The following is a 26,662-nucleotide window of genomic DNA, read 5'->3' on the forward strand; positions in this document are numbered from 1 at the left end:
CTACTGTCCGCCCGCCGCCCGCCCTGGCGTGAAGGAGTTCCCGTGTGCCCACGGTCACCGCTGCCCCACTTGCGCTTCCGGAGCCTCCTCGAGGACCCCTGGTGCCCACAGTCTACCCTCATCCAGCGTGAGAGCTCGCCTTCCACTCCGTAAGTGAGGCCTGGGCCCAGGCCTCTGATGGCCAGCCTCCCTCCTCAGTGCCTCCCTGAGGCCTGGCCCGGCCACTGCCTGCTCGTTGAGTGACTGGTGCTGCTGCTCCGGGCAGAGAAGGGTCCAGGGATGTCCCCAGACCTGCCCCCCACGGTGTGGCCCCCTCTTCTTCCCTGGGCGGCTTATGGAAGGAGCTAGGCCTAGCGGGACAGGCTCTAGGGGGTCTGTGGTGTCCCGCTCTGGAGCAGTGGCCAGCGTTCACAGGGCTGTGTTGTGGTGGCCCAAGTCTAGTAGTCTGTGTGTGTCTGTGGTTCCCGGTCTCCCTGCCGGCGTGTCTGTGCTATCTCTACAAGAGTCTCAGTCTCTGTGTGGATTCGTGTGTCTGTCTCCAGTGTCCCTCTCTTGGTCCCGGGCGTGTGGCTGGGCCAGCTCAGTGCTTGCTTCTCTGGGTAAGCTGGTGAGGGGCTGGGATTCCCGGCATGAGCTGGAACCTGGTGCTGAGGCATGGGGCAGTGCAGCCTAGAGGGTCAACCCTCCGGGATGGGGGGGTGGAGGTGGAAGGAGAAGGGAGGACTGGCTTAGAGCCCAGCCCCTGCCCAACCTGGCCCCCCAGCCCAAGCGGTGCTTCACTGCCTAGATCTTCCTCCGCAGTCTCCAGGAGGCCCAGTGGGCTTGACCCTGGAGAAGTTGGCTGGGGCCCCCTGCCCAGCCTTCCCCCTCAACCCCCTTCGCTCCCCTGCAGAGGATGTGCCCCCTCTGCTTCCCACTTTCTGATGGCCCCTCCCGATGGGGAGCTAGCTGTTCAGAGGCAGGAGCCCTCCACCTCCAGCTTTGGCACATGCTGTTCTTTCTCAGAGGTTTGGAGTGGGGGATCAGTAACTAATTCAGGCTCTGGCTCTCTCTCCTTTCTCCTCACCAACATTTACCCACGGAATCTCATGAAAACCACAGAACCCTTTCCATAGGACTCATCTTTTCCATTTCACATATGGAGAAACTGAGGCTCGGAGAAGCGAAGTGACCTGCCCGAGCTTGCACAGCAAGCAAGCAGATTTTGCCCTTTATCCTGGCGGGGTGAGCTAGAGGAGACATGGTCTGCATGGGGTCTCCTGGCCTCAGCTCCCAGGACCAAGGCGGCAGCTCCAACAGCGGCGGGAAGCCTCGGGTCTGGAGTGGCCAGAAGCAGCTGGCCGCTGCCAAGGGTCCAAGCCTTCAGATCTGGCTTTTCGGTCGGTCGCTGTGGTGCCTAATTGTTTTATTTCCTGGCTGGAAGACTGCCTCTCTGCTCTCAACACTCTCAGACCCGAGGTGTCTGACAGGGCGGGAGCAGGATGAGAGAAGACTCCATCCTCAATTTTTTAAATCTTAAAAAGCGAGAGTGACCCAGACGTTCCCCAGCCCAGTGCATTAGCTCAGCTTGGCCTCAGGGCTGCCGCCTGCTCCCTTTCCCCACCCCCAGCCCGGGCAGGAGCGCAGAACCAGAGCAGGGAAGGTCTCTCGCGGCCAGAGTCTGTTCTCCCAGCTTTTGCGCCCTGGGTGCCTTCAGGTGTTCCCCACCCCACGGGAAGCTCGCAGGGTGGGGTGACTATGATTCTCATTTCCAGCCGAGCAAACTGAGGCCCTAAGAGGAGAAAAGACTTGCCCAGGTCTCCCGGCTGGATACTGCTGATTGTCCCCCAGTTCAGGCATGTGTTTTGCCAACACCATTTTGGTTCAAATGAACGACCACCCTTAAGAATAGTCTGTCATTTAGTCCCACTTTACAGATGAGAAAATCGAGGACCGGGGAGGAGGTAGGTTTGCTTCAGTCTCCAGTGAGGAAATGTGGCAGGGCCGGGGCAAGAACCCGGGTTGTTGCCTTGAACCCATGCGGTGGCCATGGGCCCCACGTTCGCTCTTACCCACGTCCACGCTACAAAACGACCAGCGCATCCAGCGTGGCCCTCGCCACCACTAAACTGGATTGGCGAACAGGGGCTCGCCTCCTCCCCTCGCCGGCGGGTGGCCCGAGGCTCCCAGGTATCCAGCACCTGCCTGGATTGCGGGGCGCCCGCGCGCGGGGGAAATGGGCTGAGGATGGGGGAGCCCAGAGGATGAGGGTAAAGGGGAGAGCCCGGCTAGGTGGCGGGGGAGGGCGCGGGCCGGGCCGGGGGTGGGGAGGACGCGGGCCGGGCCTCCGCCCCCGGATACCGCACGCTCGGATATAGAAGGGCCGGCCCGGGGCCCGGCGCGGCGGGTTCGCGCGGCGCGCACTGGCGGCAGAGGGGCCCGGGTCCCAGGTGCGCGGCGGAGCGGCCCTGGAGGCGGCGGGGGCGGGGAGGAGCGGGTGGGGGGAGCGCCCAAGCCCCGCGCCGCCAGCCCCGCGCCCCCGCCTCCCCGCCCCCGGCCCGAGCGGCCGTCATCGCGGGCGGGCGGCGCTGCGCCCGGGTGCGGCTCATCGCCCGCGGCGGCGCGGCCGGGAGGTGCGGGACTCCGCGCGGGTGGGAAGCGGGCGCTGCTGCTCGCAAGAGCCGCCAGGTGGGCGCCGTGCGGGCCGCGGCTGACGTCGCGCCCCTTCTCGCCTCCGGGCCCAGGCTGTGCGCGCTTCGTTCCTCGGGACTTCGACTCTCCGCCCGAGGTCTTTCCCCCGCCTCCGGCGCAGCCTCCCGGAGCCCGTGGGGTCCCAGCCCGAGGTCTCTGCGCCTGCCACCCGGCCTGCGGCTCTGCGCCCCGCGCCCGCAGTCTTCGCGGCGCCCTCTCCGCGTCTCGCCGCCCGACGTCTCGGGCTCGGTGGCACTGGCTGCGCCTCCCGTCGCCGTCACTGCTGCGGGCTTTGTCTCTCCCCGCCTCCGGGCTCCCCGTCCCGGGCACCGTCGCTGGCCGACCGTTCAGCTCGAGCCCCCGTCTGGGCTCGACTCCTCTGAGTCCCGCCGGGGAGCTCCGGCGCCGGTCCGGCCGTTTTCCGCGCGGCTTCGCGTGCGGACCCCTGGCTGGGCGCCTCGGTCTCTCCAGGTTTCTCTCGTCTCTCGCTGTCTCTCGCTGTCTCGTCTACCTCGGTGTCTCTGCCGCCGCGACCGTCTTCCCCAGGTTTTCTCTCTTGGCCTCTGTCTCTCGGTGTCTCTGATGTCTCTTTCTCTTTTTCGTTCTCTCACCGTCTCTGTCCCTCTGCCTTTCTTGTCTCCCCAGGTTTTCTCTGACTCGGCATCGCGGTGGCTCTGTTACCGATTTTCGTGTCTGTGGCTCTGGGGTCCTCTCTCCGTTAAGCATCGCCAGCCAGTCCGTGCCTCTCCTACTCATTTATGTCCATCTCTCTGTCTCTCCTAGACTCAGTCTCTGTGTCCCTTTTCTCTGTCGAGTCCCAGAACACTCGGGCCCCACTCCAACCCGGTTCACTGGCGTCTCCCCAGCGGCCCAGCCCATCTCGTTTTCTTAGAATCGGGGTTTTTAACTCAAACGAACGAATCCAGATCGAAGCTCATCGAATCCCAGGGTCCTGGCTGGGGTCCAGCCGGGGCAGAGCGGGAGAAGTCCTTGGGAAGGACGGGGAGCGCGGGACGGACGCGGGACCCGGCAGAAGCGGCCCGCGCCCGGCCGCGCAGGGTGCTCGAGTGGGTGGCCTGCCTCGGGCGGCCTTGCCCAGGGCGGTGTCCTGGGAACCCCCAGCCAGACGCGAGGTGGGCGCCCTGGGGGCGCAGCGGCGGTGCTGCAGGACCCGCGGGACCCAGGGTTCCTGCGCCGCTGGTCGCCGTCCCGCCGGAGCTGACCCCCTTCCTCCCTCCGCAGGCGGACGCCGCGGGCATGGACTATTCGTACGACGAGGACCTGGACGAGCTGTGCCCCGTGTGTGGGGACAAGGTGTCGGGCTACCACTACGGGCTGCTCACATGCGAGAGCTGCAAGGTGAGCGGGCTGCGGCCGGGAGACGCGCGTGGCGGGCTGGGGAGCTAAGGGAGGACGCGGCCAAGCCACGCTGGGAAACAGAGAGGGGCCCAGCCCGCTCCCACGCTGACTCCCCTCTCCCCCAGGGCTTTTTCAAGCGCACGGTGCAGAACAACAAGCACTACACGTGCACCGAGAGCCAGAGCTGCAAGATCGACAAGACGCAGCGCAAGCGCTGTCCCTTCTGCCGTTTCCAGAAGTGCCTGACGGTGGGGATGCGCCTGGAAGGTGCGCGGGCCCGCGCGTGGGCCTCAGACCCTCGGACCCTCGACTTTGGACACAGGGGGCGGGTGGGGGTGGGGTGGGAGAAGGGGTGAGGGGAGGACGCCACTGATTGGCCTTAAAGTTTCTGGGACAGGGGCGACTGGCCCCTCAGGTGACAATAAGGCAGATCTCTTTACGGAAGAGGTAACACTTGGCCCGGTTCTGGTCCCTGGTCCCTGGTCCCTGGTACCGGAAGGGATGGAGGCAGGACCAGGCAGAGTTGAGCCTAGAAGTATCTGAATATGAATCCCAGGGAGATGATCCTTTCCCCACCCCTTGAGAGGGCTGAGCAGCCCAGGGCAGAACACCCGCAGATCCTCCCTCTGTGGGAAGGTCGATAGGGCTTCAATACCTGTGTTGGAGTTCAATTCCCCATGCTGACACTTACAGGCTGGGTGACATTAGGCAAGTTCCTCAACCTCTCTGAGCTGCAGATCCCTCACCTGCAAAATGGGCTTCATAGCAGTGCCATCCTCATTGAGTCAGTGTTAGAGAATTGTAAGAATAGCTGCTAGCACCGTGCCTGGCACGTGGTCAGTGCTCAACAAATTAGCTATCATTATCCTTGTTCTTTATGTTGTTATTTGTCTGTCATCACTGTCCCGCCCTCACTCTTCCAGCCTACCCCTCTGTTCATCTGTTCATCCATCTAAAGGATTCATTCACTCAGTTCATCTACTTAGTGGGTGAGATTCTGTCCTACCACAGTTTCAGCCAGACCCTGAGAGAGCTGGGGAGTGGGGAGCCATTGCCCCCAGAGAACTCAGGCCCATCCTTGCCTCCCATCTCCGCCCCTCAGCTCTCAGTCCAGAGGGGAGGAAAGACATTTCAGCAGGAAGGACATAAGCTTCCTGAGGGCAGACAGTCATAGGCTTCCACCCTGCTGGCCCCAGTTGGGCTCTGTGCTGAGCGGGTTGTGGTCGGCTTAGAATGCCCCTAGTGACTCAGAGTTGCAGACCACAGTCCTGTCACCTAGAGGAAGGACTCCTGATGGGAGGTCTCCTGTTCTGTCCCCAGAGTCCATGTCCCCAGGCCCAGGCCCTGAGCAGCCAGGAGAGCTGGTTGTGCGAGCAGCAGAAAGCCCTGGTGGGACCTGAGGTTTGGGAGCAGGGCTGCCCACCCCCATGGCAGAAGGCTGGCTGGGCAGGCCCCCTAGCCCCATCCCCTGCTGAGCACCACCCTTTCCCTCCTGCTCTCTCCCTTCTCCCAGAGCCCAGGGTGCAGTCCCCATCTGAGCAGGGGCTGGGACCATACTACAGCTGCAGGAGAGGTCACATTTGGGTTTGGCTATTGGCATATTTTTGGCCAGGCAGAGGGACATCTGGTCAGCAAGGGAGTTCGATTCCCCCAGCACAGTGCCTGGGCCAGCCCTAAATTCAGCTTCAAATTTGAAAGGAATGGGGAAAACATGAGTCATTTTGTAATAGGGGTTTGCCAGAGTTGGTAGGCAGCTGGATACTGGGACCCAGCTGTGAACAATTGTCCAGGGCCTACTTTGTGTCACTATCGCCCTGCCAGGTTCTGTGCTGGACACTTGAACCTCCAGGAGCTCTAAGCCTGGGTCACATGGATACCACTCAGCAGGATGAGAATGAGCAAGGGGTAGGACATCTGGGGCTAAGACAGTGGATTCTGCCTGGGTGAATCCAGGAATACTTCATGGAGGTGGTGAACTGAGGACTGGGTATGTGCTGAGCGGGTTGTGGTCGGCTTATAGTGACTCGGGCAGAAGAAAAGGAAGGAGTTTGAGGCAAAAGGAATATCAAAAGGAGGGTGGAAAAAGAATACCAAGCTGAGGAGCAGAGCGATGAGTAAGGTGGAGTGGAGTGGAAAATACACAGGGTCTCATGGGGGACAACGTAGAAAAGCGCACAGGGCCTTGAGGGCCACAGCTGCCGGCACTGACATCACCTGCAGGCAGAGGGAGCCATAGAGGGTACTGAGCTGGCAAGTGACACAGTCAGGTCTGGTTGGTAAGATCTGAGTGGAGTGGTAGCGAGGGTGGCTTGGAGGGGGTGAGCCTGACCCTCACCTCTGCCCACAGCTGTACGTGCTGACCGCATGCGGGGTGGCCGGAACAAGTTTGGGCCCATGTACAAGCGAGACCGGGCCCTGAAGCAGCAGAAGAAGGCACAGATTCGAGCCAATGGCTTCAAGATGGAGACAGGCCCCCCAGTGGGGGTGCCCCCCCCGCCCCCTCCCCCACCGGACTACATGCTACCCTCTGGCCTGCATGTGCCAGAGCCCAAGGGCCTGGCCTCTGGTCCACCTGCTGGGTCACTAGGTGACTTTGGGGCCCCAGCACTGCCCATGGCTGTGCCTGGTGCCCATGGGCCCCTGGCCGGCTACCTCTATCCCACCTTCCCTGGCCGTGCCATCAAGTCTGAGTACCCAGAGCCCTACACTAGCCCACCGCAGCCCGGGCCACACTACGGCTACCCAGAGCCCTTCTCTGGAGGGCCCGGCGTGCCCGAGCTTATCCTGCAGCTGCTGCAGCTGGAGCCAGATGAGGACCAGGTGCGGGCACGCATTCTGGGCTGCCTGCAGGAACTGAACAAAGGCCGTTCCGACCAGCCCGCTCCCTTCAGCCTCCTGTGCAAGATGGCTGACCAGACATTCATCTCCATCGTGGACTGGGCACGCAGGTGCATGGTCTTCAAGGAGCTGGAGGTGAGTCTTTCATCCCACCCGTCTGGCAGCTGGATCTGGGGTGTCCTCTGAGCTGCCCAGGCCACAGTCTCAGCCACTCCTTGGATGGCGCCATCCTGCCACTGGCTTTAGGCACTGTCTGGTGACAGGGAGACACTGAAGAGTGTTTCTGGTCCATCGCAGCCTTTCCTGCCTCCCCATGTGTCCCCTCCCTCGCTCTCCTCCTCTGTCTTGAATCTCTGTCTCTCAAAGCCTCTGCTTCCTTTATCTCGTCTTTTCTCTCTGTCCTTTCCCTCTCTCTCTTCCTGGTGTGCCGCCTCTCTGCTTCTCTGTGTTTCTCCAGCCCTTTTCATCTGTCTGTTTCTCTCCTAGTCTGGGTCTCTCTAGGCACTTGTCTCTCTTCCTCCGAGAACCTAGGCTCCCAAAGGACTAGCTGAGTCCTTGGGAATCTGTCTCTGGCTGCCCCAACCCAATGCCAGAAAGAGGGTCCAACCCATCCTGCCTTTCCATTTAGAGAAGCTACCAATCCCTGCCAGCCTCAGATGTCATAGATGAGACTCTTAGTATCTCAGAGTGTGGAATGCTAGGGGCCTTCTCCTTCTCAGATGAGGTAAAGGGTCACATGGTCCCCACTCCTCTTGTTCCTGGCTGTTGGTCCCATGTGTGAGTGTGTGTGGGCAGCGAGGTGGGAGGGTAGGTGCGGGGTGCAGGGCCTGCTGCTGGTCTTTCAGATGAGGCCCACTTCTACTGCAAGACTTTCCATCCCCTTGGGCTGGGTACCTGCAGCTACAGCAGCAGGAGAAACTGAAGCTAGACAAGGAAGAACTTCCTAGTCATCCCGCCTAGTGGTTTGAAGGGCCCAAGGCCTGGCAGCTGTCCCTCTAGGACCCTATGAGCAGGGTGTTCTGCTAACCTCAGAGGCACTCCAAGTCCGGCCAAGGCCCATCCTCCCTGGTCTGGGCACGGGCGCTCTGTAGTGTAGGCCTGCGGTGTTTGCCTTTCCCAGCCGGCCCCCCGGGCTGTTCTGGTTCTGGGTGTGCACAGCAGGACCTGTTGCCCTCCCTGCTGGGGTCACTGTAGCCTTGAACGGCATTGTCAGTACTGACGCCACTCGGGCCTGGGCTTCCTCCAGGGGCAGGTGGCCGGATGGGCTGGGGGCACTGCCTGCTGGGCTGGGCATGGGGGGACTAAGGTGGGGATGGGCATCAAGCCCTTGAGGCATCACGGGGCCAAGGGCCTGGGGTACTGTGGCAGTCATGAATTGGTGGTGACAGCCCATCTTGGCCGAGGCCTGGGGATACACCATGTGCATTGGGGTGGGTCTTTCCACCCCTGCCTCCTCTCTGGGCTGCCTTCATGGATGGGACAAGGGGCAGGGACTGGAACAGTCCCGTCTTCTACTCATGGCTGGAAGCACTGGTGGGGATGCGGATCCCAGGACCCTTGGGTTGGTCACCAGACTTCCCATGAGTCCCCTGTGCAGAGGGGAGGAGGAACGGAGCATTCCCGGCTTTCCAGAACCCTGGATCCAGGGCAGGGCACTTCCTCTGGCCGCCTTCCTAGTCTCTCGGGGTTTTTCACGCAGGATGGGAAGGGCTTTTGTCCCAGCTTTGCTGAGTGTTTTTTCCTGCTTCTGGCTTCTCTGTGGTCCAAACCTTCCTGCTTCCCCTTCCCAGAGTCTCTGAATTGAGCCCAGGACTATGAACCATGGTCACCACCCTCTGTAAAGGTGTCTTGCAGATAAGTACCAGCCCAGCTCTTAAAGCAGGGGTTGGGAACCTTTCTGGCTGAGAGAGCCATGAACGCCACATATTTTAAAATGTAATTCCGTGAGAGCCATACAACGACCCGTGTAGGTTACGCATTATCCAATAAAAATTTGGTGTTGTCCCGGAGGACAGCTGTGATTGGCTCTAGTTACCCGCAACCATGAACATGAGCGGTAGGAAATGAATGGATTGTAATACATGAGAATGTTTTATATATATATATATATATATATATATAAATTTATTTATTTATTTATTTATTTTTTGTATTTTTCTGAAGCTGGAAACAGGGAGGCAGTCAGTCCCGCATGCGCCCGACTGGGATCCACCCAGCATGCCCACCTGGGGGCAATGCTCTGCCCATCTGGGGCGTTGCTCTGTTGCAACCAGGGCCATTCTAGTGCCTGAGGCAGAGGCCATGGAGCCATTCTCAGCGCCTGGGCCAACTTTGCTCCAAAGGAGCCTTGGCTGCAGGAAGGGAAGAGAGAGACAGAGAGGAAGGAGAGGGGGAGGGGTGGAGAAACGGGTGCTTCTCCTGTGTGCCCTGGCCGGGAATAGAACCCAGGACTCCTGCACACCAGGCTGACGCTTTACCACTTAGCCAACTGGCCAGGGCCATATTTTTAACGTTATTTATTTGTTTTATTAAAGATTTGTCTGCGAGCCAGATGCAGCCATCAAAAGAGCCACATCTGGCTCGCGAGCCATAGGTTCCCAACCCCTGCCTTAGAGGCTTCTCTGCAGCCATAAGGAATTCTTCCCCACTGGTCCACCTCCCACAGGTGGGGAGGCAGAGAAGGGGGAAGGATGCTGAGTGACCTGTTCTCCCTTTGAGCTGGGCGTCCATCTCCCCACCTCCAGGCAGGACACATTTCAGCGGACAGCAAAGAGGAAGGACTCCTTAACTCTGAGATTTGGGCAACACTTTGGCTGGGGGCTGGGGGCATGGACATGAATTGGACCCAGGAGGCTGCAGAGCTAGAGGAGGAGACAGACATGTACACAGATAATGCCCGCACAGGGTGCCCAGGGCTCTGAGAGCAATGGGAAGGGGCCGCGGGAGCCCGTGGGAGCGTAAACGGCTTTGTCTGAGGAAGTTAGGAATGGTTCTTGGATCTGTGCCTTTTTAGAAAGCAGCCCGAGAAGGTTAAGGCATTTCAGGAGGTGAGAGCAACATAAACTAAGCCCAGGGTGGGAGAAGGCATCACGTATCAGGGGCTCCTGATGGTCCAATGAGGCAAGGCTGGAGAGGTGGGCAGGGTCGGAGGCAGAGCTTGGACCAGGAGCGGGTTCTCTGGCAGTGGGTGATGGACAGCCAACCAGGGCGGCTGGGCCTCACATCCTCTTCCAGAGGCCCACTCACCTCTCTGTGTAGCTGATGATGTCTTGATGCCCAGCGGAAGGCCTGGGGTCTTTGCTGAGCTGTCCGGAATGCTGGGAGCCCGGATGTTGGGGCTCTGGATGCCATTTTGGGGTTCTCCTCCCAGCTTGAATGTCCCTCTGTCTGCATTTTTCCATTTCACACATCATGGCATGTTAGACCTGACCATGCCATTGAAGTTAATAGCAAAGACCAAAATCAGAGAAGCCTGTGTTCAGGTACCAGCTCTCCACCTTGCCAGGTGTGTGACTTTGGGCCAGTCACTTGACTCCTCTGGGCCTCCGTTTCCGTGTCTACCTCGCGGGGGAGAGCTGAAATAACACCCACCTCATGGGGTTGTTGTAAGGATTTAGTGAGCTAGACCGGGTAAGGCCTGGAGACGCCGCTCTCTGCCTTACCTCCCCCTCTGCTGCTCTGCGAGTTAATCTCTCCTTGCAGGTGGTAGAGGGCCTGGCTAGGGAGAGTGAGAAAAGACCCTTGTAGGTGGTAGAGGGCCTGGCTAAGGAGAATGAGGAAGGACCCTTGCAGGTGGTAGAGGGCCTGGCTAGGGAGAGTGAGGAAGGACCCTTGCAGGTGGTAGAGGGCCTGGCTAGGGAGAGTGAGGAAGGACCCTTGCAGGTGGTAGAGGGCCTGGCTAGGGAGAATGAGGAGAGACCCTTGCAGGTGGTAGAGGGCCTGGCTAGGGAGAATGAGGAGAGACCCTTGCAGGTGGTAGAGGGCCTGGCTAGGGAGAGTGAGGAAAGAAGACCCTTGCAGGTGGTAAAGGGCCTGGCTAGGGAGAGTGAGGAAGGACCCTTGCAGGTGGTAGAGGGCCTGGCTAGGGAAAGTGAGGAAAGACACATGGCATCCATGCTCCTCTGAGCACTGCAGTTCTGGAAGAAGATGGGCCCAGCTGGCCCTGGGTTTATAAAGCAACTTCAGACCTGCCAGGCAGAGGGACCCACCTGGACCTGCCGCTCAGGGTGGGCACTGTGTAGGCCCTGGCAGTCAGCCTGTCCGGGCAGTTCCTGAGAAGGACAGGTTGAGAGGAGGCAAGATAGGATCGAGGAGGGGGAGGCGAGGGCTGAGAATGGCTAATGACCCATGTGACATCACTTCACCCCTGACATCCAGCTCCGAGGCCCCTGATTGGCAGCAGATTTAACTGCTCAGATATATGGTCTCATTTAAGCAGCAGTAACCGTCAGTCCGGGGCTGACAAATGGCGGGCCCACTGACCACTCGGCCAGGAGAGCGCCGTGGCCAGCCTGTGGCGTGTCAGCCCCGGAAAGTTACAGAGCCCGCTGGCCTTCGGCCGCCAGACGGGTCGTACCCACAGGGGCGCGGAAGGGTGGCCGCTGGAAGGGAGGTCAGCTCTGCACCCATAAATACCCTGTCTCCGAGGCAGGCTGCAAAGTGTCAAGGCTCCAGGAAGATTTGTGGCGGACAGCAGGAGGGATGTGTGGCCGGCGGGCCCAGGGGACAGCCAGGCTGACGAGGGACCCCAGGGCCTGGACGGCAAACGTCCTTGTTCCCAGGGCAGCAGAGGGGACTGGAGCAGAGGAACCTTTTGCTTAGGGAGCAACTCATGGAAGGTGAAAACCAACCCTCTTTGGTTAAGTGAGCCTCTTAGCCACCTGCTTTCCCTTGGAGAGGGGCTGGCGGCTCTGCCCTATGGTTTTCTTTTAAATAAAAACAGAAGTGTGTGTGTGCGCGCGCGCGCGCGCGCTCATCTGTGTGAGGAATGTTTTAGAGTTTGGTGTCTTTATGTGTCCATCTGTCCCTCTAGAGGAAGAGCGAGTAAAAAGTCTGGCAGGAAATGTTGCTTGGCTGGGGGTCAGGGGAGGGGGACCCAGGCTGGGACACTGTCCCCAGGGCCAAGAACGGTGAGTGGCTGAGCCGGAGATCATACAAAGGGCACTGGACACCAAAGCTTGGCCACCATATTGCCCGTCTTGGCCCCTGCCACCCGTCGGCTCTGCGGGGAAGGGCCGCCCCCACTCTCGGGGCCTGAGGTCTGGGTACAGGATCTGCGCCAGGGCCCTGCCAGCCAGGTCACCGTGACCCCTTCTGCTTTCTGCCTGCGGCTCAGCCTGCTATCTCCTAATCCTCCCCCTTATCTCTCCCCCTTCCCTCTCCTCACTCCCTGTTCTTTCAATCTGGGCACAAGGGTGTCTGCTCCCGAGGGTCCCCTTGGGTGGAGGGCAGAGCCCAGCCCTGCATGTCCTCCCTGCTCCTCTGCCTCCCCCTGGGTCACCCGGGGTGGGCCAGTGTGACTCCCGGGCTGCCCCGCCTTCTTGGGTCTCTGGCACTGCCCAGCCCCCCCCCCCCCTTAAGACCAGTTCAGGCCAGGGGCGTCTGGGCAGAGGCGTGTCACCTGAGGTGAGCCTCTGTTTCCTCATCTGGAATATGGGCAGAATTGTTGGTTGAGCAAGGCTGAGGAGTCCTGGCCAGGGTGAAGAGTCCTGGCCGAGCTGAGGCCGGGACCTGGTCGTGGGTGCTCCCTGAGCCTTGCCTCCCTCCCTGGACACTGTGCTGGGGAGGCTTCCGGCCCGCTCTGCGGGGACTGGCCACTTCCAGAGGACAGATAAGGTGAGACAAGGAGAGATGTCTTTGGGACTCACCCCTGCCCGGTTCTCAGTCCTTCCTGACTCCTGCAGTCCAGGCGGGCTGTGCTGAGCCTGGGGTCCTCGGGCTGGGCCCCTGTTCGGACAGTAATGGGGCTCTAGGACGAAATTTCTGCCAGAGAGGAAGGGGAGGCTGGGGAAGGGGAGGAAGCCTGGCTGGGTGGCCTGCTGCTCTCTTTGCTCTTTGTCCACTTTTTCTCTGAGAACTGGCCTCAGGACTGCCCCAGAACAGGAGAGGAGTGGGGAGGAGGAGGAGGCTTTTAGGCCACAGAAAGGAAAGCTAGTCATTAGGCCTGGGCCATTTCCGCTCAGGCCAGGGCGGCCTGGACCCCTCTGGCCTCCGAGTTGGGGTTAGTTCCTCTGTGCTCTCTGCATATGTCTTGGGGAGCATGTATTGTCCATCAGATGCTCACTGGCCCCTCCTAGGGGGCCAAGTCCTGCCTTCCCAGACCCCACAGGTACTGGGGAAAACAGAGGCATGAGTAAGTGCTGGTAGATGTTGCAGGGCCAAATCCAGAGGATGGCCGGGGCACCAAGACAGGCCGAAGCACTGGCAAGCACTTCATGGGGAGGTAAAGAGTGTGCCATGAGACCCTGGTGCTTGGGTGGGTCTTACTCCGCACTTAGTGGCTAAGAGCACGCACCTGGGATCACAGCGATGCCCTTGACATCTCTGGGTTCAGTACCCTTGCTTCGTAGACGGACAGGGTAACCACTTACTACCCTCACAGGGCTGTGGAGCTGCAGGACAAGGACTGTTAGCTATCATGGTTTGCATGTGCCCCAGGCAGGGCTGCACCCAAGAAGGGGCCCAGGCGGTATCTCCTGGGTAGATGCTGGCTGCTGGTGAGCTGCAGAGGCTGACAGGGACTAGAGACTGTATTGTGTCTTTGTAGGATGACTTACAGCATCCAGTGGCGGTCTGACCACCCAGGAGGGCTCAGTATTTGCTACTGTGGGGAGTAGTGGTCTGAGAACACCAGCCATGGCCCTGGCCTGGCTCTGCCTCTCTGTGATCCCAGAAGGGCCCCTCACCTTCTCTGCGTGGCAGACCCATCATTTGAAAAATAAGGGCTAAGGGCCCTGGCTGGTTGGCTCAGCAGTAGAGCATCAGCCTGATGTGTGTTGCCCTGGGTTCGATTCCCAGTCAGGGCACACAGGAGAAGCAACTATTTGCTTCTCCAACCCTCCCCTGTCCCCCCCCCCCCCTCTCTCTCTCTCTCTCTCTCTCTCTCTCTCCCCGTCACACATTGGCCTGGGGCACTGAAGATGGCTCTGTGGAGCCTCCACTTCAGGCACTAAAAATAGCTCGGTTGCAAGCATGGCCCTGGATGGACAGAGCATGAGCTCCAGATGTGGGTTGCCAGGTGGATCCTGGTCAGGGCGCATGCGGGAGTGTGTCTCTCTATGTCCCCTCCTCTCACTTGGAAAAGAAGAAAAAAAAAATTAATAAATAAGAAAAATAAGGGTTTAGGTCAGGGCCTCCTTGGGACCCTCCTGGTTCTGTCTTCGCATGGTTCTGAGTCCCACTCCCCACTGTTGTGTGTCCATTTCTGCCATGTTGAATGCTTCAGTCCCCGAGAGCGGAAGGACACTCGCCCAGGGTGGTCTCATGCTTGCACTGAGCGCCCCAGCCGCCACCTGAGTGTTCAGAACCTGGCCCCTTTCGCTGTTGGGTTCCTGCTTGGGACGTCAGACCGCTGCCTTCCACACGCCCACCTCCTGGGCTGGGCCAAGGGCCCGTCTTTCTCCTCCTCAGTCTGACGGCTGTGCCTGAGGCCCAGGACAGTTCCTCCGTTTCCTCTTCCTGGCTTGTTTTTTGAGTGATTGAGGCTGCTAGAGATGTGACCACAGGACCTACGGGTACAAGTGCAAATTAATAATGCTCTTCCCTTGCATTTGAAAGAGTCCTTCACAAAGCACCTGGATACTGTGCACCAGCATGTGTTGAGGGCTTTTGTGCCAGGCCACTGTGCCCACTTTATAGATGAGAACACTGCGGCCCAGAAAGGCCACTGAGCTCGCTTGAGGTCACACGACTTGTAAGAGGCAGAGCCGGGGCCTAAAGCTGGACCCTCTTATTGTTTTGCTAGAGCCCTGCCCCACTTTGCTGGAGTAGACAGACAGGCAGACGGGCACAGAGAAGCTTGCCCAGGTCACGTAGCAGCGGAGCCTCTGCTCTGAGAGCTGGGGGGAGGGGCGCGGAGGGAGTCCTGGGACCTGCTGTGTCTCTTCCTCGCAGGTGGCCGACCAGATGACGCTGCTGCAGAGCTGCTGGAGCGAGCTGCTGGTGTTTGACCACATCTACCGCCAGGTCCAGCACGGCAAGGAGGGCAGCATCCTGCTGGTCATCGGGCAGGAGGTGACCGGGCCCGCAGTGCCCTGCCCCACCCCCATGGTGCACCCCCAGAGGTCCAGGCCCCAGAGAGGTCCCAGGCTTCTTCAGGGCTGGCCCCGGGTACCCTGAATATCCGCCCTTTCCCCAAGTTCATGGGGTCCCCGCTGGCCCGACCTCCCTCTGCCCAGCCCTGGCTGTGGCCCTGAGAAGAAGCAGCCCCTGGGAGCCCTGCTCCAGGGGAAGCAGCGCAGGGGCGTTGGGAGGGTGGGGGAGTCTCTTGGAGGAGATGATAACGGCACTGGGTCTCGGTAGTGAACGAACGGTGTTGGGGGGCATCCCCGCCTCCACTGCAGGCGGGGGGGGGGGGAGAGTGTGGAAAAAGCTCAGGGAGGGATGTTTAGTACTCCTGAGCCGCCAGGCCCACTGGGATGCTGGACTGTGGATTTGGGGGACCCTGTGGGAGGGGTTGTCAGGGGCTGGATTGGGCAAGACCTTGCAGACCCTATATCCTGAGTGAGTGAATGGATGGATGAATGAGCAGAGAGGTCTGGGCGCAAAGAGCTCATAGTCAGAATTTGGGTCCCCCTAGAGCGGGGAATCAGGGGAACTAGGATGGGAGCCTGGGGCACAGACACTCCTAAGATGGAGCAGGAAGCAGGGGGACCATTTCTAGTGGGGAAGGACACGACCAGGTTTGAGGGGGCGCTTGAGGGGGCAAGGTGTGAGGTGAGGAAGTGCTCAGGAGGCTGGGCGCCTGGGGGGCACCCGTTTCAGGAGGAGGATGCCCGGCTGGGGAGAGGATGTGGAGGGGGACGGAGGAAGAGGGTCCAGCTTGGTGGAGGGCAGAGCATCCTCTGGGGGATGGAGAAGGAGAGCGAGCTTCCCAGGTGCTCGGGATGGAGGAAGGAGACGGAGGCCCTCTCCCACCCCTGCCTCCACCCCAGGTCCTCTGTCCTTCTATTCTCACCGTGGGCGTCTCAGGCCATGAGGGCCAAGGGACTGCAGGTCCCAAAGGTGTGCCTCTGAGGCCACCTGTGAATGCAAATGAAGAGTCTGAGGTATGTGTGTGTGTATGACCCGTGTCCAAATGCAGGCCCAAGTCTCTGAGGCCGTCGAATGTCCTGTGTGTGTGTTTGCCTGTATTTTATGGTGCAAATATCTCCGTGCACATACATGTGTGGGTGTTGAGATCTACCTGTCACCATGTCACTGGGAGCACATACACAGGCATGCGTCTGTCTGTGTCACCCTGATGTGGCCATATAAGACGGTGTGTGTGTGTTCACTTCAGAAAGTGGTGGACAACCCTGTGAGTGTGTGTGAGTGTGAGTTGAGGTGTGGTCACCTCCCCAGCCAAGTGTCCATGTGTGGGCATGTGGGGCCCGGGCAGTCCTGGGACCCCATTCATGTATACACAGGCAGACCTGTCCCACTCCTGCCCCCAGGCCCAGCGCCTGGTGGCACTCACTGCAGACCCCGCCCAGAACACAGGAGCAGTGTGTGCCTTGGGCCAGAGAGCAGGTCTTCGTGTGTGAAGGACCCTCAGTTCTCCCTCTGCACACACCTGTGTTCGCGCTGCTGCCCCAGGGCCCTGAGCTCGGGCGGGCCATGTGAAGGCGGCTGGGCCGGCAGTGTGACGACGGCTGGGCCGATTCCTGGGCCCTGGGGAGATGCTGCCGCCGCCGGGCTCAGGGCCATGGCTGGGCACACAGGCCTTCAGCCTCCGCCTGGCATGCCCTCCCCGTCCCTGATAGGAGCCCCTGCCCGGTGCCCCGCCGCCCTGAGCCCTTGTCTGCCCGCCCAGGTGGAGCTGTCCACGGTGGCCGCCCAGGCCGGCTCCCTGCTGCACGGCCTGGTGCTGCGGGCTCAGGAGCTCGTGCTGCAGCTGCACGCGCTGCAGCTGGACCGCCAGGAGTTCGTCTGCCTCAAGTTCCTCATCCTCTTCAGCCTCGGTGAGTGACAGGGGGATGGAAGATGGCTGGGCCGGCACTGATGCCCCAGGAGCGGGCTATGCACTGGGCGCTCCGTGGGGCCAGGATCCCTCCTGAGAATCTGGTGAATTCCCAGCCAAAAACCCGAGCAAAGTACCTATCCCTCCCCCAGAAAATGCCCGTGCGGTTTCAGCAGCTTCGGGCCAGCCCTGGCCTCCTCCCGGGGTCCTTGTTTTTCCCAATTCCCCACTCTGGGTGGGGTGGTGGTGGGCCAAATTCTGACTCTGAGCTCTTTGGGGCCCAGACACCTCGCCTAGGCATTCATTCAACAAACACTTGCTGAGCAACTGCCCTGTGCAAGGCACCAGGGACACAGAATGAACAATCTAGACCCAGACCCCTGTCTTCAAGGGGCCGACTTCCTCCTGGGGAGAGAGGCCATCAGTATAAGGTGACTGGTGACTGGTAAATACACGAGTCAGTGGAATGATTAGCGGTTCAGTGGACAGACTGGAAGATGATCCATTGAGGAGGGCTAAGGAGGAAAATAAAGCTGGGAGAGGCCCGCAGCTCGCCCCACGCCCCAAGGCTCCGCCCCCTCCCTCCCCACACCTTCCCTCCCTCCCCACGCCCAAGGCTCCGCCCCCTCCCTCCCCACACCTTCCCTACCTCCCCACGCCCAAGGCTCCGCCGCCTCCCTCCCCACACCTTCCCTACCTCCCCACGCCCAAGGCTCCGCCCCCTCCCTCCCCACACCTTCCCTACCTCCCCAGCCCCTGATGCTGCCGCCTTCCCTCCCCGTGCTCTGGACTCTCCTCAGGCCGGCCCTCTTCTGTCCTCTCTTACCCAGCAAGTGTCCTCCCTGCGCCCAGCCGCGCTGCAAACATAGAGGTTTTCCTTGCTCCCAGTCTGGAGAGGCCTCCGGCCAGTGTCATCAGGGAGGAAACAGAGAGATGGGGAACCCAGGGTGGGCAAAAAGGACTCTTCCTGGTAGACTCCCTGGAAGGGGGCCATCTGAGCAGGGTGTTAGAGGATGAGTCAGTGTTTAGTGATAGGAGATCAGTCTTTTAGCAGAGGTGTAGACGGGATGGAAGGTTGCAATGGGAGCGAGCATGAATGCCTAACGTTACCCGGGGAGGGGGCGGGATTTGAGACTGAGTCTTTGTGGCAGATGGCATTGTGGCTACAGTCTGGCAAGTGTGTGTCTACCCAAGAGCAGGAGGCATTGGGGAAGCAGAGGGGAAGAAGTGGGCTGGGAGGGGGCGATTCTGAAGTATTGATTGTGCTCAGGCCATGGTCTTAGCACTGGGGCCTTGCGCTGGGTCTTCTGACCCAACAGGCTGGTGGCCGAGGGCTTATCTGCAAGGATGCGAGATGCGGTAGGGGACAACTGTGATGGGGTTGAGGATTGAGTCTTGGGCAGCCCGTGAGGAGCTGTGACCTGAGGCCCGGGGAGGAGCCTCAGGGGCCCAGGCCAGGCTGGCTCCAGTGAGGGGAAGCCCCTCCTTCCTCTGCCTCCGGTGGGACCCCGCTGCCCACCTTGTCTGAGGGCTGCTGGGTCTGGGAGCTGGCTCAGGCTGCAGCCCTGGCTGGCTGTGGTGAGTGGTGTGGAGACTCCGGGAGTTTGGTGTATATGCGTGCCTTTGTGTTTGTGCCTTTGTTTCCACACGTGCCAACTGTGAACTTTTGTAGGCTTGGGTCTTTACATGTCACATTGTGGAGACTCTGAGTGTGATTGGGGAGAGGGGAGATGAGAGCTTTGGACGGATAGGTGGTGTTTGGGACACATGGTGCTGGAATGCGGGCTCTGTGGTGATCTAGGTGGTTTGTGAGGTGACCTGGCCACTATCAGGAGCCCACCAGAGAGGTCCTGGGGAGGTTTGGGTGGAGGGTGGGCTGCCAGCCACCTGCCCTCTGGCCCAGGGCTTCATCTATCAGTGGGCACCCCCTGCAGAACAGGGACCATATCTTGGCTGTCAAGACAACCTTGCGCCTACGGCACAGGCCCTGTGGCTCCGGAGCCTGCAGGGCCCAGCACAGCCTCCAGCAGGGGCTCAGTCTTCCTATGGGGACAGCACAGCTCAGCCCAGCCCTCTTCCTTGGGCCCAGGCGAGGGGCCATGCTCAGAACCATGAGCCCGACCCCCTTCGTGGTAACCTTCACCCTGTTTTCCAGAGGAGGCATCTGGGGTCTAGGAGCCAGGGGATCCACGGTGCTTGGCAGAGGGGGAGAAATGAGAGTGGGGACACGTGTACGTGTGTGTGTGCACACGTGTGTCAGGCAGAGTGGGGTGGTGATTAGGAATGGGGACTAGGTTCAAGCCACCTGGATTCTAAATATGGACTCTCTCCGGCCGTGTGCCCTTGAGCAAGTCACTCCCCTCTCTGAGCCTCAATTGCCCCATCTATAAAAAGCCCATCATAATGATCTTTAACTTGCTACGAGGATTTAATGAGAATTCCCTTGGAATGCGTGTCAGTGTTGCCTTCATCCTAATAACCATCATTATTAAGTTAGTGAGCAAATGAACAAGTTAGCGGATGGAGCAAATGAATGAGCGAGTCGGTCTCCATCTTTGTTTCATGCTGTGTGTCTGGCCCAGCGCCTGGGGCGCTGCAGTGGCTGGGGGAGAGCACCTAGCCCAGCAGCCCAGAAACTCTAGTGAGGTTGGGACGTTGAGAGAAGGCCCTGGGACCAGGGCCTGCCTGAGCTCATGACGGCCAGGCGAGCCGTGGAGGCTGCTGGCTGACAGGTTCTAGGTTAGGAGAGGAGCCTGTGTAGTTCAGTGTGATCAGGCCTGGGCCAAAGAAGAGAAACCAACCACACCTAGGATATCAGGGAAGGCTTCTTAGAGGAAGGGCCTCTGAGCTAGGCTTTGTCGTACGAGTAGGAGTGTTCTGGGTGAAACAAAGCAGCAGCAACAGCAGGGACATTCCTGACTGAAGGAGCCGCTTGGGCTGAGGTAGGGGGTGATCCTGCTGTGGCGTGGGCAGGGGGATGGTGAAGAGGAGGCTGGTGAAATGGGCAGGGGCCAAGCTGGGCAAGGTCTCGAATGCCAGGCCCAGTACCTTGACCCTTCCCTTGAGAAGGATCTTCAGCAGAGAGTAATGTGGTCAAAAACGTATTTAGCAAGGTGCTCCCAGCTGCAGCACGGGAAAGACGGCAGATGGCAGCCCAGTGCCCGGCACGGGGCTGGACCCTCAGTCCGGGGAGGTGGAGAAATTTGGGCCAGGTGAGGGGGAAGATCTGCCCAGAGCCTGGAAAGTAGGAGGGGGCTCCTCCCATGACCACCCGACAGACGTGGGTCCCCAAGGGAACTGGGGCTCAGAGAGGGACGGATCACTTGCTCATAGGCCTCCAGCTGCCATGTTGGGTGGCGTCTCCCTGGTGGAGGCGCCTCCCCGGGCTGGGCAGCCTGGACCCTGTGATGCCTGTCCCTCCACCCCGCCCACCACACCTCACCCCGCTGCCCAGCCCACTCAGCGCTTCCTTCTCGCCTGCCTCTGCAGAAGGGGGCCATTTGGTGTCTAAATAGCCGTCTCAGGCAGGCGAGGAGGCAGGTAAGGAGGTTTAATTAAAATTAGTGCCTCTCTCCTGGCAATCACGGTGTTTATGAAGATGGGCTCGGCTGGCATTGTTCCGCAGAGGACTTAATCGAAGCTTAATGGATTGACCTAACATTCGATTTCCTGACTCCCATTGAGGCAGCGGCGGCAGCGTTCCCTTAAGCGTTTGCAATTTACCCACTGCTCCGCGCCAACAAAAGGCAGCCTGAATAGCAGCCCCACTCGAGGGGCCATTGTGCGCGGGGGCGCCTGCCTGAGTCACCGCTATTGGGACAACATTCTTTATGCCTCGCTGGAATGAAAGGATTATTCAAATATTCAATTAAACCGTGAAAAGGGGGCTTTTCTGAGAACCCGGGGGCCCCCAGCTCCGCAGAGCTAGCAGGCTGCTCTCTGAGGAGGGGGTGCCATCTCTCTGCCCCCTCCCGCCTCCCACCATCAGGACTGCTGAGAGCTGAGCAGGCCCAGGGAGGGATGCAGGCTTTTCTCGAAGGTGCCCATCTCCACGCTGCGGCAGCTCAGATTAGGTCCGGTTCTTGGGTACCTTGTGAGGCAGAAATTAATCTATTCCCATTATTCAGATCACAGGCAACTGAGGCTCTGAGAGGGGAAGGGACTTGCCCAAGGCCACCCAGCTGCTAGTGGAGCTGGGATTTGAACCCCTGACACATGAAGGGGGCATCTTTAGGTGTGAGCCCTGCTCTGCATCTGATGAATGAAGGGCATGGTGTTCTCTGGGAACCCACAGCCTTCATATAGTCCCTTACATGGGGGTGCTGGGAGGCTGGGGCCAGGGCTTGACCACGGTCTCCTCCAAGGTGAGGATGGCAGCCCAGAGTAGACTCTCTAGGGAAACCTAGGACCCAGAGAGGGGGTTCTTGGACGGGACTCCTGGTTTAGAGAAAACGTAGCATTATCATGTCCAGTCTTTCAGGAGCCAATGTCCAAGCTTCACCTCACCCCTGCTCCCCACAGGGCTTTGGAGCCAGAGAGACCTGGGTTTGGATCCAGACTCTGGCAGCTGTTGTGTGTCCCAGGCATGCCCCTCCGTCCCCACAGCGGGGAATGCCCTGTCCTGCCTGGGGCATCTGTGGGGTTAACTGAGCTGGGAGCAAGGTGTGTGGCGGGCGCGCAGGAAGCGGGGTCTCCTTACAGTAGTTGTTGGGGTTCAGTGAGTGACTGTTTCCCTCCCAGAGAGCTGCGGGGCCCACAGAACTGCTAGGAGGGGGCTGTCCCTGACAGCGGGGCCTGTTCCGCACCAGCCCCTGAACTCCACCCGCTGCCCCTGGTGCGCAGCTGCCTAGTACAGTAAATCCTGGCAAAGCCAAGGTGCCAGGCCTCCTGCCCCGCCCCCTCCTGCCTTTACTGCCAGCGTCCTAGCCTTCTTCCCCCGCCCCCAGCTGTCTCCTCTGGGCCTCGTGCTGTCTGCTGTCGTGTGGCCTTGAGCTGGTCCCTACCCTTCTCTGGACCTCCAGCCTCCTATTGTGAATTGTCAGAAGACAGTGTCAGGAGAATCGCTCAGCCTCGAGGACGGTCCGGGGTGTCGGGGTGGAGAAGGAAGAGGGACAGTATTAAGGTGGGAAGAGGGACAGTATTAAGGTGGGAAGAGGTTGCATTTAGGGATGGAACCAGGTGGCAGGTGGGGGGACTTCCCGTGACCTTTGAGTGTGCGTGGCGCAGGCCGGCCTGAGGGCTGCTGCTGTGCGGTTGGGCAGGTCACTTCCTGCACCAGGGCACCTGGGTAGGGGACAAGTAGGGGCTGAAATCCAGCTGGTATGCCCCCCACCAGGCTGTCTTTCTGTGGATGAGGTGGGGGGGACGTCTTTCTGATTGGCACAAAGGTGCGTTATGGGCTCCTGGCGATCCTGGGGAGGCCAAGCAGTACGTGACCCTGGCTTACTTACTGAAGGGGGGCGAGGAGGCTGGGATCGGGGCCAGGTCCTGCCATACGCCCGGGGCCCAGCTCAGGTTTCCCTAAATCCAACTCTGGACAACACAGGCCTCCGCGGGTGCGCAGGGGCGGCTGGGGATCAGGGTTGCCAGGAGCGCGCAGCTCCCCTGGCGCAGAGGGTGTTAAGAGGGATTAGAAGGACCGAGGGCTGCACACGCTGGGCTCCCGGCTCCCCCGCAGCAGCTGGGCCGGGGTGACGGGGGCAGAGGGGAAGTGGACAGGTGGCCATTTTCTAAGCCCCTGGGTGCCACATCCCAGGCAAGTTCTGCTAGAATTTGGGGTTGGAGAACCGTCTCTGTGGACTCCTGCTGACCCCTCAGTCTCTGAGCAGGGCCCCGGCTGGAGGTGCCGCCCAGGAGCTGGCAAACAAGTCCCGGCTGTGCCGAGGACTCGGGTGACAAGAAACGGACATTTGCTGGGCACCCCGGGGGGCCAGGCACCTGTGCAGGCCTCTGTACCCAGGCTCTTGCCCCTGCAAGGTGGGCATGGCCTCTTTCATAGAGGAAGAAGGCCTCTCGGGTCAGGAGGGGGCAGGGCACAGGCCCCCGCTTCTAAATCATGGGGCTGGGATTCAAACCCCTGTCCACCTCACTCGGAAGACATTTTATATTTCTGGCTCTTCACTGGACTTTGGGTGTGAGGGGTGCATCGATCACACTCCTCTGTCCATGGCACACAGGGTCACTGGTCCACCAGAGCCAGCCACCCTCCGCTCCCTGCCATGGGCAGCCATCCCTGCCTGTGTAACTGGGGTCCCCTTGTTTGTCCCCGTTCTTACATAATGCGCCTGCTGTGTACCGCGCTGTTAATTTATGTAGAGATCTTTGCCTTATAGACCTCATTCTGGGTCTGCCTGTTTTGTTTTTTTTCCACTCAGCCTCTTTCTTTTAAAGAGTCATCCATTTTCTCTGTGTTATGTCTGCTCCGTTACTACTGTCTACAGGACTCCTTGGGGGTGCAGCCAACACGTGGACATCCAGGCCCCCTGCCCATCGCCATAAATGCCGCGACAGTAAACATGCATGGCCCCCATTGCCCCATGGGAGAATTTCCTTGTGATACTGGAGCCTTTTTTTTTTTTAATATTTTATTGATTTTAGAGAGAGGAAGGGAGAGAGTAGGAGAGATGGGAACATCGATCTGTTCCTGTATGTGCCCTGACCAGGGATCGAACCAGCAACCTCTGTGATTCGGAATGATGCTATAAGCAACCGAGCCATCTGGCCAGGGCCTTTTTGATGGGTCAGCGGGTAGACCCAAGGACTCCCTCTCCCTCTCTAGACTGGGGCCACCAGTGCACATGCAGTGCATCTCACAGCTGCGAGATGGGACCCTTCCCCTCACACTGCATCTCTTTGGTAATGGGACAGTGCTGATTATGGCCAGGTGGTGATGCTGATGGTGACCACCCTGGCGATGATGGCGACAGGATGGTCTTGAGCACGGGGATGGGAATGGTGTTGATCGTGGCTGTGGGGAGGGTGGGGGTAATGATGGGAACAGCTGACGTACTGGGCCTTACTGCCTGACAGGCACTGTTTCCTCACCATCTTCCACCTTCGACTCCCTGACTTCTCCCGACCCTCTTGCGACGCGGGAGGCACTGTTACGGCCTCCCACCCCCCTTTTACAGATGAGGACCTTGAGAGGTTCAAGAACACGCCCCGGGACACACTGGTGAGGTTTGGTGATGGTCTTGGTGATGATGGAGATATTCTCCGTGACCACTGTGATGACGACAATGGCCGTAATAATGATGGTGTCAGGTGATTGTGGCTGGGTGATTGATAATGACAGGTTCTGTGCTTATAATAACTACTGGGATGACGCTGCTGGTGACTGCTGAGAACGGCGGCATTTAGCAATGGTGATGATGGTGACAGTGGTGACAGGCAAGATTGAGGTCTGGTTGATGATGGCAGGCAGTGGCCATGTTTGGGGAAGACACTGGGATGTCAGTTCTGGTGGTTGATGAAGGTGGCTGTGTTCATCAACCACGGTGGTGACAGTGGTGATGGTGACAGGTGGTCGTTATTGTTGATGATGATGGTGGCAGCGCCCCTGTCTTTGGCGATCATAGGGCTGTTGGTGTTGGCGATGCCAGGGACCGTGGGCGATGCTGGCGGTGCTGACGGAGCCCCTCCCTTTGCAGATGTGAAGTTCCTGAACAACCACAGCCTGGTGAAGGAAGCTCAGGAGAAGGCCAACGCCGCCCTGCTCGATTACACCCTGTGCCACTACCCGCACTGCGGGGACAAGTTCCAGCAGCTGCTGCTGTGCTTGGTGGAGGTGCGGGCCCTGAGCATGCAGGCCAAGGAGTACCTGTACCACAAGCACCTCGGCAACGAGATGCCCCGCAACAACCTGCTCATCGAGATGCTGCAAGCCAAGCAGACTTGAGCCTGGGCCGGTGGGGCCGGGACCCAGGCTGGGGCTGGGGAGGGGTTGCAGCCACCCCGTGGCCCTCTCCATGGCTTATTTTATTATGCTGACCCAGGAGCCCCACCCTGTAGGCCCGTGCCCCTGAGCTCTCTGAAGCCCTGTGTTTGCGAAGGGAGTGGGGGTGAGCGGGGCCTGGCTGAGGTGGGGTGGCCCCCACCAAACCCTGGAACTTGCTTGCCACTCAGAGTGCCCCCAGGGGGTGGCTGCTGATCAGCCCCATCCTCTCCTCCTGCTCCCAGCTTCCAGGCAGCTGTCCTGGAGTCTGGAACACAGGTCCAGGCAGGAGGCTCGGGAATCCCTGGTGGGTCTTGATGTCCTTTGGGTTAGAGGTCATCCCTTCCCGTCTCCTGGAAACCGAAGTAGAAAGAGGTGGAGTGGGCAGCAACTGGGCGTGGGGGGTCTCCAGAAACGCCCTCAGAGGGACCAGGAGGGAAGCCCTCTGTTTTGTAAACTCGGGATAACTGAGTTTGCAAGATTGGACAAGGACTGTTAGGTCCTAGAGGATCCTGGGAGACTGGTTAGGACAAAAAGACCTCCTCCTTAGCCCTCTGCCCCATCTGACTTCTGCAGGGGAGAACTTTGACTTGTTATCTGGATAGGATTGTGCTGCAATCACCTTCCTACCCTCTCCTGGAGGAGAACGGTGGCACAAGTGACATTCTAGCCCCACGCACAGCTGGCCCGCCCGGGCTGGTATTTATCTGCAGGGCTGCCAGGCAGTAGTAGTCAAGAGGTTTTCTTTTGTTTTTGAATCTAGATCTCTTTGGAAGGTGTGTGTATGGTGGGCAGGGGGCAGGTTTGAAGACTGAGGCTGGGGTTTGGAAATTAGCACCAAGTACGGCTCAGGGTTCCTCTCCAAATACCCTCGTGCCGAGGACCCCGCCAGTGGTGCTGGGTCATTATTCCTGGGACCCCACTCCAATCTAGAGAAGAGCTGTTGCTTGCCCTTGCCCCGCCCTCCATCAGCAGCAGGATGCCCTCTGGGGGGCTCAGAGTCTCTGGGGGTTGGGAGATGGGTGACCTCGGGGAGGGTACATAGGGGTCTCTAGATCAGGGACATTGCTGACAAGCCCCTCCCTCAATGGCCCCATCCCATTGGGTCCCTTGCAAACCCTTGGAGCTGGACCTCAACTCCCTGGCCTCCTGCTCTGTGTCCTGAAGGATACTCCCCAGGGCCAGGCGCTGGAGAGAGGCCCAGCTGTCCTCTGTCCCCGGGCTGGGCGTCTGCCTGTCCTGCTTGCACGTTGCTGTCGCAGCTTGCGCTGAGCCTGCCCAGTTGGAGGTGACTGGGCATCCCTGCCCCCTGCCTTCCACCACCCTGTCTCAGTCCCCACCCCTGCCCACTGACGTGCGTACCCCCACCAAGGCGAGACCTACAGCCCCAAACAAGAAGTGCCCTTAAGAATCTCCCAGCCCCCATAGCCCTGGAATAAATTTTGCAATTAGTTTCCAGCTACCTCTGGCTCTTTACATTGTGGGGCCAAAGCAGAGCCTCCTACGGGGTCGGGTGGGTGGGTGATGCTCCAGTTGTGTTGGAGGTGACACTCAGATAACCTTTGCTGAAAGTTCTGGGGAGGCCTGCTGAGGTGTGGAGGAATACCAGGCATCGTTTGGGGGCCTTTGGGCCCCATCTCATCCCTGGGACCCTGCCACGCTCAGAGGCCTGGGAGATGCTTGAGCCGGCGGGGCCTCAGCCT

At 59.7% G+C, this 26,662-nt stretch overlaps 1 protein-coding gene across 4 annotated transcripts; it reads left to right on the plus strand.

Moving 5' to 3' along the window:
• On the plus strand, nucleotides 1-26,412 carry NR5A1 (nuclear receptor subfamily 5 group A member 1). Of its 4 annotated transcripts, none has more exons than XM_066256246.1 (7): nucleotides 1-149; nucleotides 3,913-4,029; nucleotides 4,155-4,296; nucleotides 6,377-7,002; nucleotides 14,980-15,099; nucleotides 16,880-17,027; nucleotides 24,676-26,412. In XM_066256246.1, exons 2-7 carry the CDS (start codon nucleotides 3,928-3,930, stop codon nucleotides 24,921-24,923), a joined length of 1,386 nt encoding a protein of 461 aa, XP_066112343.1. In that variant the 5' UTR covers nucleotides 1-149; nucleotides 3,913-3,927; the 3' UTR covers nucleotides 24,924-26,412. The 4 variants fall into 4 exon arrangements, with proteins under 4 accessions (XP_066112343.1, XP_066112341.1, XP_066112345.1 ...); XM_066256244.1 differs by lacking the exon at nucleotides 1-149 and adding an exon at nucleotides 1,904-1,943; XM_066256248.1 differs by lacking the exon at nucleotides 1-149 and adding an exon at nucleotides 2,414-2,429.
• Nucleotides 26,413-26,662: the final 250 nt, after the last annotated feature.

Source organism: Saccopteryx bilineata, chromosome 2, assembly GCF_036850765.1.
Source record: "Saccopteryx bilineata isolate mSacBil1 chromosome 2, mSacBil1_pri_phased_curated, whole genome shotgun sequence".
Lineage (NCBI taxonomy): Eukaryota > Metazoa > Chordata > Mammalia > Chiroptera > Emballonuridae > Saccopteryx > Saccopteryx bilineata.

Excerpts from the sequence above, each read along its gene's own strand:
- NR5A1 (XM_066256244.1), top strand. The coding sequence starts at position 1,917 with ATGAGAAAATCGAGGACCGGGGAGGAG. Across the intron at positions 1,944-3,912 it reads AATCGAGGACCGGGGAGGAG|GCGGACGCCGCGGGCATGGA; the intron begins GTAGGTTTGCTT and ends CTCCCTCCGCAG. Across the intron at positions 15,100-16,879 it reads TGCTGGTCATCGGGCAGGAG|GTGGAGCTGTCCACGGTGGC; the intron begins GTGACCGGGCCC and ends CTGCCCGCCCAG.